The sequence below is a fragment of the Athene cunicularia genome (assembly GCF_003259725.1).
Source record: "Athene cunicularia isolate RWA chromosome Z unlocalized genomic scaffold, athCun1 chrZ_part4, whole genome shotgun sequence".
Taxonomy (NCBI): domain Eukaryota; kingdom Metazoa; phylum Chordata; class Aves; order Strigiformes; family Strigidae; genus Athene; species Athene cunicularia.
In genome coordinates this window covers 3,092,824-3,113,151 of record NW_020799145.1, presented here as the reverse complement: position 1 = coordinate 3,113,151, position 20,328 = coordinate 3,092,824, and the positions used below count along the sequence as shown (strand labels likewise).

The 20,328-nt window shown below is 38.3% G+C and overlaps 1 protein-coding gene across 1 annotated transcript; it reads left to right on the top strand.

Moving 5' to 3' along the window:
• Positions 1–4: 4 nt before the first annotated feature.
• On the top strand, positions 5–19,508 carry ERMP1 (endoplasmic reticulum metallopeptidase 1; the record flags this gene model as incomplete). Its single annotated transcript, XM_026866778.1, has 15 exons — positions 5–144; positions 686–987; positions 4,338–4,465; positions 4,813–4,918; positions 5,789–5,935; positions 8,429–8,521; positions 9,858–10,070; positions 11,014–11,234; positions 14,838–15,012; positions 15,603–15,793; positions 16,374–16,526; positions 17,000–17,202; positions 17,862–17,977; positions 18,400–18,563; positions 19,344–19,508. Coding segments are annotated over 15 exons (2,517 nt in total), but the record flags the coding sequence as incomplete, so codon positions are not given.
• Between the last annotated feature and the right edge of the window lie 820 nt (positions 19,509–20,328).

Sequence of the window (20,328 nt, the reverse complement as noted above, 5' to 3'; positions counted from 1 at the left end):
GGTGTGCGCGCCGGGAGTCCCGCGGGCTGGCGACGCCGGTGTCGGCCTCTCCCATCCGTTGTTGGGGTTGCTGTCCGTGGCAGAGCCCTTGGGTCTTCCCCTGCCCTGGCAAGCGCTCAGAGCTCGCTTGGACGCTTGCAGAAAGTAGGTAAAAATACTGTAAGGGCTCCAGCTCTCGTAGTGGCTGTTTCTTAAAGGTGCTGTTTTGGGATGATCAAACAACACATCCTCCGTAGTTTAATTCTCGTATTATACAGTACTTAATGTCAGCGAAAGTTTCTCTGAAAATTTTTAGTTGGTGTAAATCTTGCTACGGGTGTTCTTAATCAGATGTTCAGAGAAGAGCATGTATGCGTATGCAGAACCTTGCTAAAGTCTCTAGCTTCTCCGTTGAGCCTTTGGTTTCTTTTTTTGCATTGATATGTTCAAACTGGAAAAAAAACAGTAGTTTGGATTAATATCATGATAGATAGGATGAAGAGCCCTGAATAAAGGTCAGTACTGTATGCCCATTACCATAATGATCTTTGGCATCTAGACTACAGTTACCATGTAATTGGCTTTAGTCTCTTCCACTTACTGTGAGTCCTGAGGTAGAACAATGTTCAGAAATGTTACAGTTGTGGATAAGTTACATCTAAATGTTGATTGTGTTGATGCTGAACGTGTAATTTATCTCTTACAGGGGATATCTTGACAACATAACAGCAATTGGGCCCAGAACAGTTGGAAGTCCAGAAAATGAAGTTCTTGCAGTTAACTACCTCTTAGAACAAATCAGGGCAATAGAAAGAGAAAGCACAGATGCTCACAAGATATCTGTAGACATACAGAGGCCCACAGGCTCCTTCAGCATTGACTTTTTAGGAGGCTTTACTAGTTACTATGCAAACATAACCAATGTCATAGTGAAGCTGGATCCCCGAAATGGAGCTGAGTATGCAGTGTTATCCAATTGTCACTTTGATTCCGTACCAAATACCCCGGGTAGGTCCACGTGTTCATTCTGCGTTTCTATTACTACATGAGCCACAGATCTTGGCTCACTGTCTTCTCATACCAAGTAGCGTTACAGCCACGTGATAGAATACTGCATGTGTCAACTAGTCTGCTTGATTTCAGTGAGATTCAATATTTAGAGTGACAGATTTGTCCTACTAAAGTCAGGATTTTGCTTTCACTTTCTGGTAGGCAGCAAATTGCAGATACTCTATTTAGATTTCTAGAAAGCTTGGTTATATCAGGCTTTCTTCTAATTCACTGCTTATACATGTAGTTCATATGCTGCTTCTACGTGGTGTTCAGGTCTTTCCATACTTCTGTACCGATTTAATCCCGGCCTTCATTTGACAGGATGCTTTGTGCCAGAGACTGTTCCCACCCCCACTAACTAGTCTGTTTCTTCCCCTCCCTTTGCTGGTATCGTACTTTATCTCAAATTTTAAGTGTGATATCGTTAAGCTATGCCAATATTGTTTTTCTTTATGCATTCAAAGCTTCTGTCTCAAAAGACTGTAGTGATCAAAGATTAAGGTGCCATTGTCTTGGTGTACATGTCTCTCGCTGCTACTTTTACTGTCATTGTGCATACTCTCTTATTCTTGTCCTTCTGCATTTTTGTAAGTCTTACAATGTTAAATAATTATTGCAGCAAGAGTGTAAACAGCTTTGTAAATACATAGTTCCAACAGTGCCGGCAAGGTAGGGAACTGAAAACTGCATGAAAACATTTCTTGTGACACTCAGCCACAAGTGTGTGCTGGCTATTGCAGTTGAAAGATACCTACAGATTTCAGTCATCAACAGTGAAATTTTTACTCGTTTCATCATTTGCACCCTGCATGACATTTTATTTTGGGGGGTAAACTTCTGCTCTTTAGCACATGCAAACAGTCTTCATTATTGAGAAAACAGTTGAGTATTAGCTAGAGAAGCAAAGCGCTTGCCATATTCTTTGTGGCTGTTTTCTGTCAATAAATAATATAGAACTTCTTTTTCTCCACAATCATATTTAAGCAAGATGAGTTTCCAAATTAAGCTTAATAACTGCATGGTTATTACACATGCTCTGTGATTTAGGAACTGCAGGGATGCTAATCACTGCATTTGTAGTCCAAATATGTCTGACTAGACTTAGAATACTTCACAATGATGAGCGAAACTCTTTAAATTGATACCCTTTGATAAATGGTGTGTCTGTTTCTATGGGTTGTAACACAGGACTATGTCTATGTCAAATACTTTACAGTTATTCGGACAGAAAAATATTTAACCAGCCTTGCACGGAGGTGCCAAAAAGTATTAGTATTTGTACAGGATTATATAGAAATCTGTGGAGGAGCTAGAAATCAGCCTGTATGCTTGCCCTTAATCAAAAAGCAGCCTAGCCCTTTACCACAGCAGTGAGGAACCACTCTGTCTTGCATTTTCTTAGTGTGAAACTTGCACATAACCTAAGCAAGAACCTTTTGTTTTCTATTCTCCTAAATTTCTATGTTATTTGCTTACAAATTTTTTCATTACCAAAAATGTGTTATTTAACCAGAATCATCAGGACTCAGTGATCAATTAGATCAGTAATAGATTTGAAAAGCAGCTAATAAAACATAATCTGCTGTTAATGCTTATGCATTACAAAATGAGTAAACCAAAACTCAGTAAACCGTTAGAGCTTCAGTGTTAGAAAACTTGAGTTCCTTGTGAAGGAAGAACATAAACTGCACACTCCTAAAAGATGTCTCTTGTTCTGGTAGTACTAATTTTCAGTTTATATGGCGATTTGATTCTTTTCTAATAAACTTGAAGGCAGAAACATCCTTGAAATTACTGCTACTTGGTAACATGGTTTTCTTAGATTACTGATACTTGCCATAAAATCTGTTTTAACCTCCCATTAGTTTTGCTGTATATGAAGTATTTGAGGATCATATTTTCTCTGTGCCCTTGTGTCATAGTCTATGGCTACATGGCTGCTTTAATCAGATGTAAATCTGTATGTCTGTTGAAACCAGTAACTTATCTTTCTTAGCTTCACAGTGAGGCAGATAAGTGATTAAACTTGCCAAAAACTACAATAACTTTTCTGTGGAGTTTTCAAAACAACAAAAGTTGGGTAAGAGCTAGTGAGTGGCTAAGAGTAGACTACTGATAAATTCAGATAACAATATATATAATCAGGGCTTTAAATCAGGTATGTTGGGGGTGCTTTTTGGAAAGCTTTTGGCAGAACAAGGCATTAATTCCTGAGAAATAGATTAGAGAACAGTGTATGGGAAAGATTTTGGTTTTATTTATTCTGAAGTACTTCCATACAGTAAGCTAAGGCTAAAATTTAGACTGAGATTTGTGTTTGTATGAGGAATATGCCCTTTTTATGCAAGGGGCAGATATGTCTAATTTTGGCCATGTTACAATCTTTGGGGCTTTTTATGTGTAAATTAAGCAGTTTTAGCAGCTAATGAGTCTGCTCCAATAGCAGGCTGAGGCCTGAACACTGTGTCCTTATCTTGATGCATGTCAGCATAATTGGAATCAGGTTAAATTTCTCTATTTGCTCCCAAATTTTATTGATTAGAGTGGAGTAGGGAGATGCTACAATTTGCTCTAAAATGAGGGAAATGGGGCAATGGGAGACTTTGGTTAAAAGATGGATGCTTAAGATAAAAAAGTGTTGGGGCATGGGAGGAGGTGTGAGAATGTGAGAAGTCTAGAATCGTGTTGGATGAGGAACTCAAAAGAGAACAGACTACTGAGCTCAGAACAAAAGGGCTTTTCTGCAAAGAAAGGAGGGTGGTGGAAGCATCAGATCATTAAAATACTTTATTGTAGTGTGTAATTTTAAGAGTGTTTTTAAAGGTGTGAATTCTGGTGTTTCCCTTGCTTTATTTTGCAGTCTTGGCCTTATGTTACCTTGAGGTTTTGTTCACTTACTTGAATGCAGTGTAACAGTGTAGAATGCTTTAGGGTGGCAATGTTTCTTTTTTAAAATTGGAGTATGCAGTAAGTGAAAATTACATCCTTGTTTATTCATGTTGTTCTTAGAAAAATAGGTAATAATCGCTTTGCTTAGTAACCTGGTTAGTCTACTTTTCTTGAACAGTGGTATTGGAGCTGATACCTTACTTTACTTGCTTAATTTTTGAACATCATTTTTCTTTCTGCTGTTGCTTTTAACTAGTCATAGACAGGGTACAAGCAGTAGAAGAAAATGTACTGAAGTTTGACATAATTGTGCCTCAGATTAAGTGACTGAGATAGCATAAAGCTTTTTTCTTTTCTGGTCTTTGTTGGAATTCTGTGTTTGTTGTAAGCCACACTATTCTGCTGATTATTTTAAGGTGCCAGTGATGATGCTGTTAGCTGTGCGGTGATGCTTGAAATACTTAACACACTTTCAAAATCATCAGAGCCCCTGCAGCATGCTGTCATATTCTTATTTAATGGTGCAGAAGAAAATATTTTGCAGGTGAGAATATGCCAGAACTATAAAATATACATCGAAACTGTGTATTAAGACTGACAAAGGAAGGAGTAACTGCAGATGCCGCTTGTATTTAATCTGTTGAAATATTATTTAAATGCTGCTCTTAACACTCTGAGGAAAAAGTATTTGATTTCAAAGGGAAAATTATACTTAGATTAAGAATATTGTCCATATTAATTTAATTAAAAGACTTTGATTTCTTGCATCTGTTTGTGTTGTAGGTGATATGTCTGCCTTGTCCAATCTTGAGTTATAATCATATATATGATGGAAAATAACACTTAGTTCTGGAAGATATTTGACCTATATTTTTTTGTTTTCCCATCAAGGCTAGTCACGGCTTCATTACACAACATGAGTGGGCCAAGTCAATTAGAGCTTTTATTAACCTGGAGGCAGCAGGTGTAGGAGGAAAAGAACTTGTTTTTCAAACAGGTATGAGCTTGCATTGTGTCCAGTTTCTATGCTAGGATAATTTGATAATAAACAGTGTAGATTTGGAGTATTGAAAGTGAGTCTTAAGCAAACGACAGAACCTCTGTGCCTCTTCACCAACCCTGTGCAGCAGATAAGTCTTTAGACCATCTTTAGATACATGTAGGCTAAAGCACTGCAACTGAAGTTGCCACATAGGAGAAGCCTGTATAGAACAGAATTGCAGAAGTTGTATTTCTCTTTTTATGTCAACATAATAAGGAGAAACCAGATTTGGATATCTTGTATTACTCATACTGTCATATGCTTTTTTTAATTTCTGCAGCAGTTCTTTCAGAATCTTTGCAGGGAGATGGTGGCATTAGAACTCCATCTGTTGCTCAGGAAGCAGCAAAACTGTGTTTTGTAGGCTACAGTTAAACTGATTCATCCTTGTTTAACTGCAGACTTCCTTCTACTGCTGGAGCTACTTAATTTCTTTATATTGAATGCTTTAGTTGAGAGACTTTTCTCTAAACAGTACTTTTGAAGTGTGATATATAGATGATAAATTGGAAGCTGCTAAATATTGTGACTCCTTTATTAGTGCTAGAGTCTTTTATGTAAGGTGGCTTATCTACTCAGTGTCTTCAGACACTGAAGACTCAAGGCATCAGTGTTTCCCCACCCCACCTCCAAGTGTAACTAATTCTTTCTCTCAAGTGCGAGGCATTGAGCCAATACAAATGTACTTAATATATACCATGTGGGACAACAGCTTAAAACTCTGTTGACTTCCTGTGCACTATTTATTTGTTACCATAAAGAAAACATATCTTAACAAAAGTCCAAAAAGTATTTGTTGTGAACATTCTGTTCATCTTTTTTTAGGACCTGAGAATCCTTGGCTTGTACAAGCATATGTAGTTGCAGCCAAACATCCCTTTGCCTCTGTGGTGGCACAGGAAATATTTCAGAGTGGTATTATCCCAGCAGATACAGACTTCCGTATCTACAGGGACTTTGGCAATGTTCCAGGTATGTTTTCAGAAGACATGTCAATGTGCATTATGTAACCATTCATCTTTATACTAAGGAGAATATTCTGCAATTTACTATAAGAAGGTCCTCCAGTTTGGTTTGTCCTTAAGTTTGGGAGCAAATTTTCCTGCTTTTTTCTAAGGCAAGAGCCTTTAAATTTGTTTTTGGAGACTGCTTTAGGATGCTTTTTGGAGACTGCGTTTATTGAGAAAGAAACTACGTGGTACAAAAGTTTCCTGAAAATAAGGAAAACATCCAGTAATTAATGGGACACTTAAATATTCCATTCTAAAACATTTTGGTAATTATGCTAAAAAACTGCTTGCAAGAATTTATATCTTTATACCTAATGGATAAACTAAAATAATCTTTTTTAAACATAGTGACTTAGTAATTAATGGATTTTCATTACTTTATTTTTTTTTCATCAGAATCACAGAATCATGTAGGTTGGAAAATAGCTTGAAGATCATCCACTCCAACCATTAACCTCACACTGACAGTTCCCAACTACACCAGATCCCACAGCGCTATGTCAGCCCAACTCTGAAACACCTCCAGGGATGGGGACTCCCACTGCCATGAGCAGCCCATTCCAACGCCCAACAACCCCTTCTGGAAAGAAATGCTTCCTAATATCCAGTATAAACCTTCCCTGGTGCAACTTCAGGACATTCCTTCTTGTCCTATCGCTTGTTACTTGGTTAAAGAGACTCATCCCCAGCTCTCTGCAACCTCCTTTCAAGTAGCTGTAGAGGGCGATGAGGTCTCCCCTCAGCCTCCTCTTCTCCAGACTAAACCCCCCCAGTTCCCTCAGCCGCTCCTCGTACGACCTGTGCTCCAGACCCTGCACCAGCTCCATTGCCCTTCTCTGGACACGCTCGAGTCATTCAATGTCCTTTTTGGAGTGAGGGGCCCAAAACTGAACACAGTCATCGAGGTGCAGCCTCACCACTGCCAAGTACAGGGGTAAGATCCCTTCCCTGTCCCTGCTGGCCACGCTATTGCTGACACAAGCCAGGATGCCATTGGCCTTCTTGGCCCCTTGGGCACACTGCTGGCTCCTGTTCAGCCGGCTGTCAGTCAACCCCCCCAGGTCCCTCTCTGGCAGCTCTCCAGCCACTCCTCCCCAAGCCTGTAGCGCTGCTGGGGGTTGTTGTGGCCCAAGGGCAGCCCCCGGCATTTGGCCTTATGGACACTCCCCCAGTTGGGCTCAGCCCATGGCTCCAGCCTGTCCAGGTCTCTCTTCAGAGCCTCCCTACCCTCGAGCAGATCAACACTCCCACCCAGCTTGGGGTCACCTGCAAACTGACTGAGGGTGCACTCGATCCCCTCGTCTAGATCATCAATAAAGATGTTAAACAGGAGTGGCCCTAACACCGAGCCCTGGGGGACACCACCCGTCCGCCAACCGGATTTAAGTCCGTTCACCACAACTCTTTGGGCCCGGCCATCCAGACAGTTTTTTACCCAACAAAGCTTGTGCCCATCCAAGCCACAAGCAGCCAGTTTCACCAGGAGAATGCTGTGGGAAATGGTGTCAAAGGCCTTACTAAAGTCAAGGTAGACAACATCCACAGCCTTTCCCTCACTCAATCAGCAGGTCACCCTGTTGTAGAAGGAGATGAGGTTTGTCAAGCAGGACCTGCCTTTCACAAACCAATGCTGACTGGGCCTGAGCATCTGGTTGTCCTGCATGTGTTGTGTGATGGTACTCAGGATGAGCTGCTCCATCAGCTTCCCGGGCACTGAAGTCAAGCTAACAGGCCTGTAATTTCCTGGATCATCCTTCTCACCCTTCTTATAGATGGGCATCACATTGGCCAATGTCTTATCTGTCAGGACCTCATCGCCCTCTACAGCTCCCTGAAAGGAGGTTGCAGAGAGCTGCGGATGAGTCTCTTGAACCAAGTAAGAAGTGATAGGACAAGAGGGAATGGCTTCAAGTTTCATCAGGGAAGGTTTAGATCGGATATTAGGAAGCATTTCTTTCCAGAAGGGGTTGTTGGGTGTTGGAATGGGCTGCCCAGCGAGGTGGTGGAGTCCCCATTCCTGGAGGTGTTTAGAGTAGAGTCAACATAGTGCTTGGAGATCTGGTGTAGTTGGGAACTGTCAGTGTTAGGTTAATTGTGTGACTAGATGATCTTCAAGGTCTTTTCCAACCTAGATATTTGTATGATTCTTTTATGAAGCTGAGATGATTAAGAATTTTCATGTGGTTCTAATAAGGTCAGTTCCAGTACAGGTACTGTGTAAATCAGTACACTAGAAAGGATAGATTTTTTTAATACATTTAAAATTTTTTTAAGTACACATGGAATCCCAGTTAGTCTTCCTTCTACAAAGCTGACTATTTAGTTCATCTTTAAGGATAGTGAGTGAGCTACAAAGTAGAGCAAGGTTTTGAGTGAAGTATATCTGAAGCTTTCTTATGTTTATTTCATGGGTTTTAGATTTACGTAACTTCAAACATGCTTCTTCTCTCTGTAGGAATAGATTTGGCTTTTATTGAAAATGGCTACATTTATCATACAGAATACGACACATCAGACAGAATTTTAGCAGATTCCATTCAGAGAGCAGGTTGGTATTTCAAGTGTTCAGTAGTGTTGTAGCTGTTTTTTCATTTTGCTGTAAGACTACTATCACAAAAAAATCAATAATTTTAATTACACATTTAGAACATGCTAGACTGTTCTAAAGAGGAAAGAATTAACTGAATGCATGTCTTTAAAATACAAAGGAAATATGTTTGGTCAACTTGGGAACTTTATCAGCTTTCAGTGATATTGATTTGAAAGTAACTGTGGAATCTAATTAAGGTTATAACCTGACTGTTCAGCATTCTGTGTTCCTTTTCTGTCAGTAAGTTTCCCTTATTGATTGACATTCATCATGGGAAGATCATGGTTAGGGTGGTTGCATAGAGACTGATCTGACCACAGAGGTTTTTTGTTTTAGAGTGGATCTCAGTCAGATTTATATGGTAGCACACAAACTGTGGATAAACAGGATTTATTTTCTACTGAGAGATTGTGCTCATAGCAGGCTATTTGAGACTGCAGTAGAGAAAATTACACTGTTTCCCAGGAAAAACTAACATAACACTAAATGCCTACAGGATTTTCACCATTTCATCCTTTAAGCTTACACAAAAGCCAACTTAAATGACCAGCACAAATGAGAATTTTAAACACTTTCTTGCACCAATGCAGTTGGAAGACAGAAAGTAATGCTTCTAAATGTGTGTTGGAAAGTTGGTTTTATTGGTCATGATGGTTACATAGAACATCTCATGCTAAACTATCACACTTACAAAAAAAAGACAGACTTTTCAGCCAGTAAACACTTTTACAGGTCAAGTAAAAGCAAAATGAAAGTTGAGAACAGCTGGTCTCATTCCATTAAAAGTGTTTGGGCTCTAGTTTGGGAAAGGAAGAGGTGGTTGGTACCTGTAGGCCACAACAGAAAATAGCCTCCTTGTCTTCTTCCTTACAGCCATCTAGGGAAAGAAGGGCAGGTAATTCATCATCGTTGAAAATAGGGTTTACTAGTGGCAAGGAGAGAGGAGGAAGATTAAGAAATTATAAACTCTTCTATGGGTTATTCTTGAAGTCCAGTGCTTTAGTATCATGCCTAAAGAAGGGCTTATGGGCTGAAAACTTGACTGTTCCTTTCTTTGTAACACTGTTTAAATACATGAAGCTTCCCAAGAATATTTATTTTAGTGACAGCTGTATAGATTAATTCCTAAATACTATGCTGTGCCTACCATCAAATGCCTATTTCAGAATAATAATTTGTATATCACATCTTTGTTGAGGATATTTCACTACAAGAACACTTACATTTAAAAGAATGCTGGGTACTAGTTCATCAACCCTGATGTAGTTACATTGTGTATCTGCTTTTTTAATAGGTGACAATATTCTAGCAGTCCTAAAATATCTAGCAACATCAGATAAGTTGGCTAAATCTTTTGAATATCGACATGGAAATGTTGTGTTCTTTGACGTACTTGGTTTATTTGTCGTGGCTTATCCTGCTCGTGTTGGCACAATCATGAACTATATTACAGCAGCAACTGCTTTTCTTTATTTAAGTAAAAAATTATTACAACCCAAACCCAGAGGTAAGTCTAGTTCTTAAAAAAAACCCCAACAAACCACATTACTCTTCAGCAAATAGCAATTAATTGATGAAGAAGTGTTCAGGTGATTAAAACATCCTTTTAGATAAACTTCAGAAATAAATTTTAGGTGTGCAGTATGCCACAGAAGTTGCTTTCTGTTTAAAGCTCTCAACTGTGAATAATTATGATGAAGGCTATGATAGGCCTGAATGTCTGTAGTTTATAATCATGATTCATACCTCTTGTCCTTTCATGAAGGTTAAATTTAAGTCTTTTAAAGATCTGAAAATGGAAAAAAAAATGCATAGTATCTATATAAAGTTTTTGTTCTGTTAGGTAGGGCTTCAGAATCATGTTTCTTAAACACCTGTCTGTAGGCTGGAGCAAATAAGAATGGGGGAAAAAGATAACAAAGCTTAATAAAGGGTGTGAAGCAACTGAAATCTTCTAGTTGGACCTTTTCAGGTATGTGTATGAATGTACCTGTTTAAAAAAAAAAAACAACAAACAATCAGAAAACTCAGTCCAAAATGAACACTACCCCTCCACCCCCAAAATCCAACAAACATTTTTGGAGTAAGAAGTTAGAAGAAAATCAACTCTATGTTTTTTCAGGTTGGGGTGGGGGTTTTTTTAGACTTTATAGATGGTAGAGTGGCACTGCTGGCTTCCTAGAGAAGTTTTTACTATCAGGAACATGGTAATCTGCAAAATACACTAGTGCTCTGGGAATAAATATTACGGTAGGGAAGACTGCAAAAAGACTTGTAAAGAAATGGCCAAAGTGATTGAACCGTGCTGTTAAGAAAAGTTCCGAGTGGACTCCTCATGCAGTTTTAATTTAGTCATTAAAGCAATTATACTGTCGGGTAATTACAATCTCAATGATAGTCTGCATTAGAGTACATACTGTTGAATGAAACTTCTCTTTTCTTCTTCACAGCTATTCATAACCTGAAGAATTTTTTCACTGCATTCGGTTTAACACTGATAAGTTGGGTCTGCACACTGGTGACAGTCCTTATAGTGGCAGTGTTTGTCTCCGTGATTGGACGGTCTCTTTCTTGGTACACCCATTTCTATGTTTCTGTGTTTCTGTATGGCACTGCAGCTGTAGCTAAGCTCATTCTTGTGCATACGCTAGCCAAGAAGTTCTTCTATAAGGTAAGGCTGATGTTGTTACTAATGTTGAAGGGTAATATAGTGTTTAATCTGTGGAAGTCTTAATTTCTGAGTTGATTAAAAAGATGCAAATTTTTTTCTGTATTGGACAGAAGTATTTTAAATGTTGCTGTAAAAATTGCCTTGTCTAAGCATAGGGATTGCTCTACAAAATCAGTCAAGATTAAGATAAAACAGTCAAGAGCTTCACTATTTAAGGATTTCTCTTTGCTAATGACCTTTAGAAGCTGCCTCAGAAAAAGAGGCAAAAGCCTACTAGAATAGAGTATAAGGTACTGTTTCTTTCCCTATCTGCACATTCCCTTTCTGCCATCACTTTGATGATAAGAAATCAGAGCAACAGCTGGAGAATTTGGGGTTTTGGACACCTTCCAATATTCATGATAATCACAGAATCTATATATATACTTGAATGTTCTTTGAATCTTTCCAGATTCTTGCCTCTGAATGTACTGGTATGACAACTTCCCTGAATTTAATAATTTATTTTGATACAGTACCTCCTTATGTATCTTTTAATATTTTTATTCATTATTTAAACTAATTTGTCATTTACATTTTGTTGTGAAACTTGGAATTCTAGTTCTTTCTGGTTTATTTTATTAAGCATGTTGTTTTGCTGATGTAATTTCTATTCATAGCCTTCTAAGTAAATAGAAGAATTTTTTTTCAGATGGTTCATATGAAAGCTTTTTTGTTATAACTATCATAATTTATAGTTCTGTCATACTCTCTTCTAATATAGTATTCTGTGCTGAACAGAGCTTTCTACATCAAGCTGTTGTAGAAATTTGAGTAGTCACCCTTCCCAGCATGATTATTGTGATTGTTAGTTGTTTTGACCACAGCTGGAGATCATAGACTCATAGAATAACCAGGTTGGAAGGGACTTCAGGGGTCCTCTGATCCAACCTTCTTTGGCAAAAACACAGCCTAGACAAGATGTCCCAGCACCTTGTCCAGCTGTATCAGCTGTATCTTGAAAGTGTCCAAAGTTGTAGAATCTATCACTTCCCGCTTGGGGAGATTATTCCAATGGCTGTTTATTCTCACTGTGAAAAATTTTCCTCTTGTGTACAGTTGGAATCTCCCCAGAAGTAACTTGTACCCATTACCTCCTTTCCATGTCCTTTGTCTTTGTCCATTGTCCTTTCCATGTGACTCCATGTAAAAGGGGAGCCTCCATCTTCTTTGTAGCTCCGCTGTAAATACTGGAACATGGTGATGAAGTCTCCTCTAAGCCATCTCTTGTCAAGGCTGAACAAACCCATTTCTCTCAGTCTTTCCTCAGTCTTCCCAGTCTTTTGATCATCTTTATGGCCCTCCTCTCAACCCTCTCCAGCCTGTCCACATCTTTTTTGTACAGCAGGGACCAAAACTGGACACAGTATTCTAGTGACTCCACAGTGACAAGTGCTGAGGGGAGTAGGACAATAACTTCTTTACCTCTGCTGGTGATGCTCACCACCCTACTGGCTTTCTCTGCTGCAGCAGCACTGTTAACTCATATTGAGCTTGTCCACCAGGACCCCCAGGTCCCTTTCCAAAGAGCTGCTCCCCAGCCAGGTAGATCCCAGCCTGTGCTGCACTCCTGGATTATGTTTCCCACATGCAAGACCTTACACTTGTCCTTGCTGGACTTCATAAGGTTCTTGTTAGCCCACTCTACCAGCCTATCCCAGTTATCCTGCAGGATGTCTCTCCCTTCCAAAGTGTCTGCTTCCCCACTCAGTTTCTTATCATCAGCAAACTTCATCAGGGTGCACATCATCCCATCATCATTGGATGATGGAACAGAGTTCTTGATAGGCCATGTTCTTTTCTGCAACAGGTAAAGGTCATTTAGGCCCCTACAAGGCTTGGTGAAGATTTGGTGTTACCTCTTCATTGCTGTCATTTGTCATGCTTACTGTCCCATACACTTTTTTGCTTAATATTCTGTTTTATGGATTAACCAACACAATTTAACTTGCATAATAGTGTCACAGCTCATCACAAGCCCATATGTTTAGATGATAGTTCAATGGTTTTATATTAAAACTACAAAGGGCCTTGAGGTGGTGCCTAGATGATGCTCTTCCAGGGGAAAAGTCAACTACTTGAGCTTGTTAGGCTTAGCTTGTAGGTGCAGTAATACTAGGTCATTCAGCTTGCTGTTACTTCTCAGCCATTTGTACAAGTTTATGCAGAGGAATTTAGAAGCTTGTCAGCCAAATCCAGCTTCAACCAAGTATTTGAAGAAGTTTTAAGAACTTACTGAAACTTCATTGTATGGAAAGTTCTGGGTGGATCCATCGTGTCCTTATCTGGAAGTGGGATTTTTAATTTTTTGGGAGAGTGTTAAATGGTATATATATGTTTAATATATGTATGTGGTGTTGCCCTTTTGTGAAAAAGATGGGCCATTTATAAAGTAGATGCAGTGTTATAATTTTCTAGTCCTTCAGAAGAGCTGATGGGAGAGCATACTTTTCACTGTTCAGCTGTTCCAGCCTCTGGATCTGCTTCTTACCTGCTGGTTGTCTGATCAGCAGATCAACCAACTTGATATCACAAGTCTCATAAATTTCTTGCATGCTGTAGCTTGCAGCACACCATACAGTTTATGCTGCCTCTGTAATTTACCTTGTACTTAAAGTTGCATGAAGATTTTGGAAGCTAATCTCTCACTTGGCTACCACAGGCAATGCCTGGGTGTTTTCTGTTAATGGCTCAAGAACTTGTGAATTAATAAGCTTTTGGTTTTGAAATAGATTTGGTAATCCATATGTTTCTTCTCCCTCTCCTTTTTTTTTTTTTTTTCTTCTCAGCCCACAACTGAACTAGATGCTTCCTGATAGCCATTGTTCATGTAAGCAGTCCTTGCTACTAGCAGGATTCACAATTAAGAATTCTGCACTACAAACACTGCAGCATTGCCCATGTAACTTAACACCCCCCCCCCCCCCCAAAAAAAAAAAAAAAACAGACCACATTTTAAACATTGGTTAAACATCATTCTTTTTTGAAAACATACCATTATCTGACCAGTGCATATCTTTCCTTAAAAAACAAATAATATATTTTAAAAAGCTGTGGCATAACATATGTGTACAATGTTTGTGCACTAATAACAGTGCTTGTATAAGTATTACATTAACAGCTACTGTTCAAAACCAGGTTTAGAATCTCAGGAGATACAGATAATTTTTCACACATAAATACAACAGAACTTCTTTTATATGCTTCACAAATACCAGTGCTTTTTATAAAGAGGCCCTATTTGACTGGGTACCTGAAACATTAGCCTTCTATCTTCTTGGTATTGTCATTTCTATGTTCCCTTCTTCCCGCTGCCCAGCCCATGTAATCTCTTTTCCAAGCTCTGTCAGAGCAGATTGAAAAATAAAAAAAGGGTATACTGACATGGGTAACTCTGAATGGTAAGGGAATGGTGAGATGATGCTTGTAAAATTGTTTTGTCCAAGGAAAACAATTATATACAAGAAATACAGATACTTTTTTTTTTTTTTCTATGTGTTCCCTTGAGATGTAATACATGGAATATGCTCAGTAATGAGTGTAGTTGCTTTTTTTTCGTTACAGAATACAAATGAGCAGTACCTGGGAGATACTTTTTTTGATGCTTCATTGATGATTTGGTCTATAGCATTGTCTATGATTACTCGAATGGGCCTTTGTTCAGCATTCATTTGTATGTTATGGGTAGCATTTCCTTTACTTGCGAAGCTCATGATCCATAAAGAATTCAGCCAAAAAGGTATGAGTTTTGAGGGGGGGAGGTTGTATTTCAAAAATTTCTGCCCCTACTATTGATTATTGAGTGTTGTCCTCCAAATTCTATTTTTTAAGCAAAAGAAACCCCAAACTCTGAATTTTAATAGTCAAAGTAACCATGTGAGATTTTTGTTACAAGAAAAAGTGTTCTTGAACTTTTCTTTCACAGTTTGAAACTATGGAGAAGCTCTTTAACAGAAAATACAGTGAATAACAACCTGTGTCTCAGGCTAAAAAGAACAATACTATGTGGGTTTATTAATAACTGATCAGATACTTGGATGGACACTAAAGGTTGTTAAAAAGTACTGTAATATTTAAACAGTGTCTGGAACAGAACACCTATTTAATTTTTTTTTTCTTTGTAATACAAGAATAGTTCTGTGAAAGAGTTATAATGGCATTGGCTGTGCAAAATGCTATCCCCTTTCCATATCCATGTCAGGGATGAGGACCAGTATTGTGTATTAGGCAATGCAGCAGTATATGGATATATTAGTAAAGCTGTGTGTTTATGTCCTTTTAAGCTTTTATGGGTTTTTGTCTTCTTTTTTTTTTTTTTTTTCCCTATAGGTGCCACAATGAAGTTTGTCATGATGTACATGATGGGAATGTTTGTTCCCTATCTATATATGATGTATCTTAGTTGGACTGTATTTGAAATGTTTACACCTATCATGGGACGAAGTGGCTCAGAAATTCTACCAGACGTGGTGTTGGCAGGTTTTATTGTGGTCATCACTATGATTCTGTCATCTTATTTTGTAAGTAGAACTTGTAAATGTTGCTTAAACCTTTTAAACTTTCTCTACAGTTTAGAGTCAGTGTTTTTCTAAATAAATACCTGAAGTTAATGATAATTTGATATCTTAAATGTTACAGGAAACTTCTAGGAAACGTGTCGAAGATTCCATGTTTTGTGTTAGAGAAAAGTCACTGAAGCGGGGATTATAAAAATGTATCTAGTCTATAATGATGTAAAAAAGATTAGTGTAAAATACATAGTTTAATGCTGGCATTTAGGTGGCGTATAGTATGTGGCTGAACAATACAATACTACACTTAAAAAAATTTCTCAGGGTTTTTTTTCGCTACAAAGATTCTACATTTTTGTCGGCAGATATTTTTAAAAATAAGAAAATTTTGAAAGATCTGGGAAGTACTTTTTTCCTTTTGGTTTTAAATACTGAGATTAAAAAAAAAGTGTTTTGTGTCAGGTAGTACTTGCAAAAATATCTTTTTAATGTATTTTCAGTTCTATAATAGGATTTTAGAGTTATACAAGTAGCATCTTGTTTCTGAAGTCTTGCAGTTTTATAACTGGGCTGTCTTTTTGTTCTCTAGATTAACTTCATTTACCTTTGCAAAAGTACAAAAACGACGCTAATAACTTTAACTACTGTGTTTGTAGTCACTCTGATTCTCGTTTGTAGTGGAATCTTCTTTCCTTACAGTTCTGATGCAGCTAATCCAAAGCCTAAGCGTGTCTTTCTCCAGGTAAGAAAAGCCTTGCATATCATATTGACTCTGTTGGCTGCAAGTGTTTGGTTTTTACAAAGCTTAACGCCTCTGGCTCCAAAAAGAGTAACTTGATTGATTTAAAAGCTTTAATGATTATTCCTGAAAGAATTGTTAATGTTTCCCTTGTTCTTGTGTTCAGTTCATCTGTGTCAGTAGAGCAGGGTTTTTTTAGGTTTTAAGTAGGAGGGTTGAGTAAGCAGTGATAATTTAAAAAGTGAACGTGATTGGAGATGAGATAATACAGGCACCGTCATCTTCTGAATGCAGATATTTTTATGCTATGGGTTTTTTTTATCCAATTAATTCTCTCTATATAGTCATAAAAACTCAGAGATGTGTGTTCAGTGCATACTGAAAATGCAGTACAGTAAGGGTTGACATGGAGGATATTTCAGTATCATAGGCTCCATCATCTTTCTGTGTATATTTTTTGTTTTCCCTTTTTCTAGCACACGAGCAGAAGATTTCATGATCTAGATGGAAATGTGGTTAAAAGTGACTCTGGTATATGGATTAATGGATTTGATTATAATGGAATATCTCACATAACTCCTCATGTACCTGAAATCAATGACACTATTAGAACTCCATGCGAGGAGCAGGCTCCTTTCTGTGGCCTTCCTTGGATTCTACCAGTGCATTTCATGTTCCGGTTGGTGTGAACACTGCTTCACTTGAGCATTTAACTGCCAAAGCACATTGGTCATTTGTGCAATCTTGCTTATGTAAGGAAACAAAAAGTAAGGCTAATCTTGGTCTAAGAGTAGATTATCCTCCCACTTCAGAAAACACTTAAACTCCTGTCTAGGTGCAATGTCTTCTGCCAGAATCTGCTGCAGGATCTGTAGAAGCTGATGTGTGGAAAATTGATGTTAGCATCTGGTGGAGGTGAAGGGGAGGGCCTTCTAAAGGACAGTTCAGAGTAGGAGTATGTATGTCTTTTCCCTTCTTCCCCCACTAATGCTGGCTTAATAGCAGAGGAAATCTAGAGTAACTGGTCTCCACAGAAGATTAGCAGTTTGAAGATGCAAATATTCTTACTCATTTTATTGTTTTGTAAATTCAGACAGATGAAGGTAATGAATGAACACACTGGTGACTGTGTTTCTGTTAATATGTCCTTTAAATATTTGACTGGCCACAAGTTGCTAATTTTGCCTGACTTCTGCTAGAACCAGTAGCGATTGAATATTTCATTTAGTTAGAGCACAGTCAGCTATATTGTACAAAAACTTTTTGGCTTCTCATATTTAGTATCTCCAAGTATTGCACTGAGACTAAGGTAAAACTTTTTTTTTTTTTTTTTAACAGGAAAAACTGGTATCTTCCTGCTACAGAAATTTTTCCTAAAAGCCCCATTCACTTTAAAGTTCTGTCCAAGGAGCTGATGCCCTGGAATTCTGTGAGGTTAAGCTTTGAATTATCTGGTAAATGACTGGTTTGTGATTTCTGTTCATTTTTATGCCTCTAATAAATCAGATTTTGACCTGAGTACTGCAGGTTCTAGTACCATTGCTAAGATAGCAAGCTTTGTGAGATTCAGTTTCATAACACACTAGAAGCTGTGGGGTTTGTGTTGCAGTTGTCACTTGGGTGACTGATAACCTTGTCTGGTTTTATAGCAAGTCCTTTCTTAAAGCACATTTTATAGCTCTATCCTTCTTCTACATCGTCACCTCATTTATCTTACTGCTTAGAAATAATTGAAGCCTCTTCTATAGAGAAGACAGTTGTATCGTGTTTAGGTAGACATGGATAGTAATACACAGATAACAACTACACAGAAAAATAGATGGTTGTTCTACCTCCGCGTGTTGATACATCTAGATACATATCCCTGTCTCTGCAGGTCCCAGTCACATGTCTCTGTATGTTCGGCCACATGAAGGGTCGGCTCTGTCCAAGTGGTCTCTCGGGGATGGTACACCAGTTGCTAGCTTAGGAGGAGACTACTTTGTGTTTTACTCCCATGGGCTGCAGGCTACACCGTGGCACTTCTGGGTAGAACTGACGGTGAGTCTGCCATGATCCCTTGGTGTGCCCTGTTATCACCATTTTTACATTCTTATGTGAAAAATGTCATAATAACTTTCTTAAGCTTTGTTTTATTTGATAGATCCTAATTCTAGCTTCCCTCTTTTAATTTGTCCCTCAAATTTATGTATCAGCTTACACTGTTCCAGTGGGATTTATGATTCCCCTCCCTATTAACTTGCCGATGAAGAACTTTTTGCAGATCTGTATGCTTTTATTATGCGTTTAACAGTGTCTTATTCTTTGAGCAAATATTACATTTGTAAGTTCAGAAAGTCCCTCATCCCTTCCTGGATCAGGCAGTCTAAGCACTTGATCAAATAATCCTCTGAGGGTAATTGATAAAGGCAGACAGGGATCTGCAGTGTGACAAGCTTTTCAAGATTAATAGTAGTAAAGCTAGGTAGAAAAGGCTTTTCATCCTAAGGATTCACAATAGAAAGATCAGTCTAAATACTGTATTGGAATCCCATGTATTGATTTATCAGCAAAACCAACAGATATAAATTTGAAGACAGAGCAAGCTGTGTAATATGTCAGAGGCACTATGATCTAAAAACCTAGTTGCAAGTTCAATTCAGACTGAGCTCATCATGTAATCAGACTGATACATCTGAAGATAGGAAGTGTGTTAATGTATAGGACAGTGAGCTGCAGGATGAAGTTTTGTTGCATGAAGACTGTATAAAAGTACATCTGGATTATCTTAGTTTAAAAGCCATAAACAATAATACTTTGTTGCCCTTTTCTCACTTTCAGGCCCCAGAAAAGCATCCTGATGGAATAGTCTCCCTTGCCATAGCAGCACATTACTTTTTTGGGGAAGATCAAAAGTCACCTCAACTCTATGCCTTGCTGGAGAGGTTTCCAAACTGGACATTTTCTTCTGGTTGGTCCTGCACTTACGACCTTTTTGTCTTTTAAGGTTGACAGTAATGCAGCACTAATAGAATGCTGTTGTAGCAGATGCTTTCTAACAAGATGCCAGAGACTTTCACAAGAATTTAAAGGATTTGGCAACAATAGTGTTTATTTGGCAGTGTGACTATTTAAAGACTACTGCTGTCTTGGGGATATAGTACTTGTGTCAATATGAATACAGTTCACCTTGATTCTGCCACTGAAATGGCAGCTTGACTAGTGGGTTTCTTAAAATGAAAACTGCATTTGAGAAGGTGATGTTAACATAATACAATGGCAATTGAAATGAAAGGAACTCATGAAATTATTTTGATGTTATGAAGAAGCGTACTTCACACACATATGGGACTATCACCTGCCGATACTATCCGTCCTGTTAAAGTATGACCTTCAGGTAAAAGATACTTATTCACATGGTGGGGAAGCAGAGATGGCAAAGTCCTAAATGTTCTTTTGTCACTGGATGAAGTCACTGAAAGCGTTGATGCTTGTGTAGGTTGCATTCCCAGTCCTTGGCAGACAAATGATATTATGATGGAATGTGGTAATTATTTATCTAGATTATCTTCTCCAAATAATATGTTGCAGTTAAAAACTTGGTTCCTACCCTTCTGCCTGGCTCTTCAGTGTTGCAACTTGAGTGGGTAAGTTTGACCTGACTATCATCTTGTGGTTTTGTTCCTGCTAGGATCTTTCAGTATCAGCATATACGCATGTGACTTGCTCTCTTGTATGTAAGAGTGCTAAGTTCCCACTCCTTTATGTGGCTGTCTTTATAATGAGTCTACTCAAAATTTCAAGTTAGCCAGTTCCAGTAAATTAG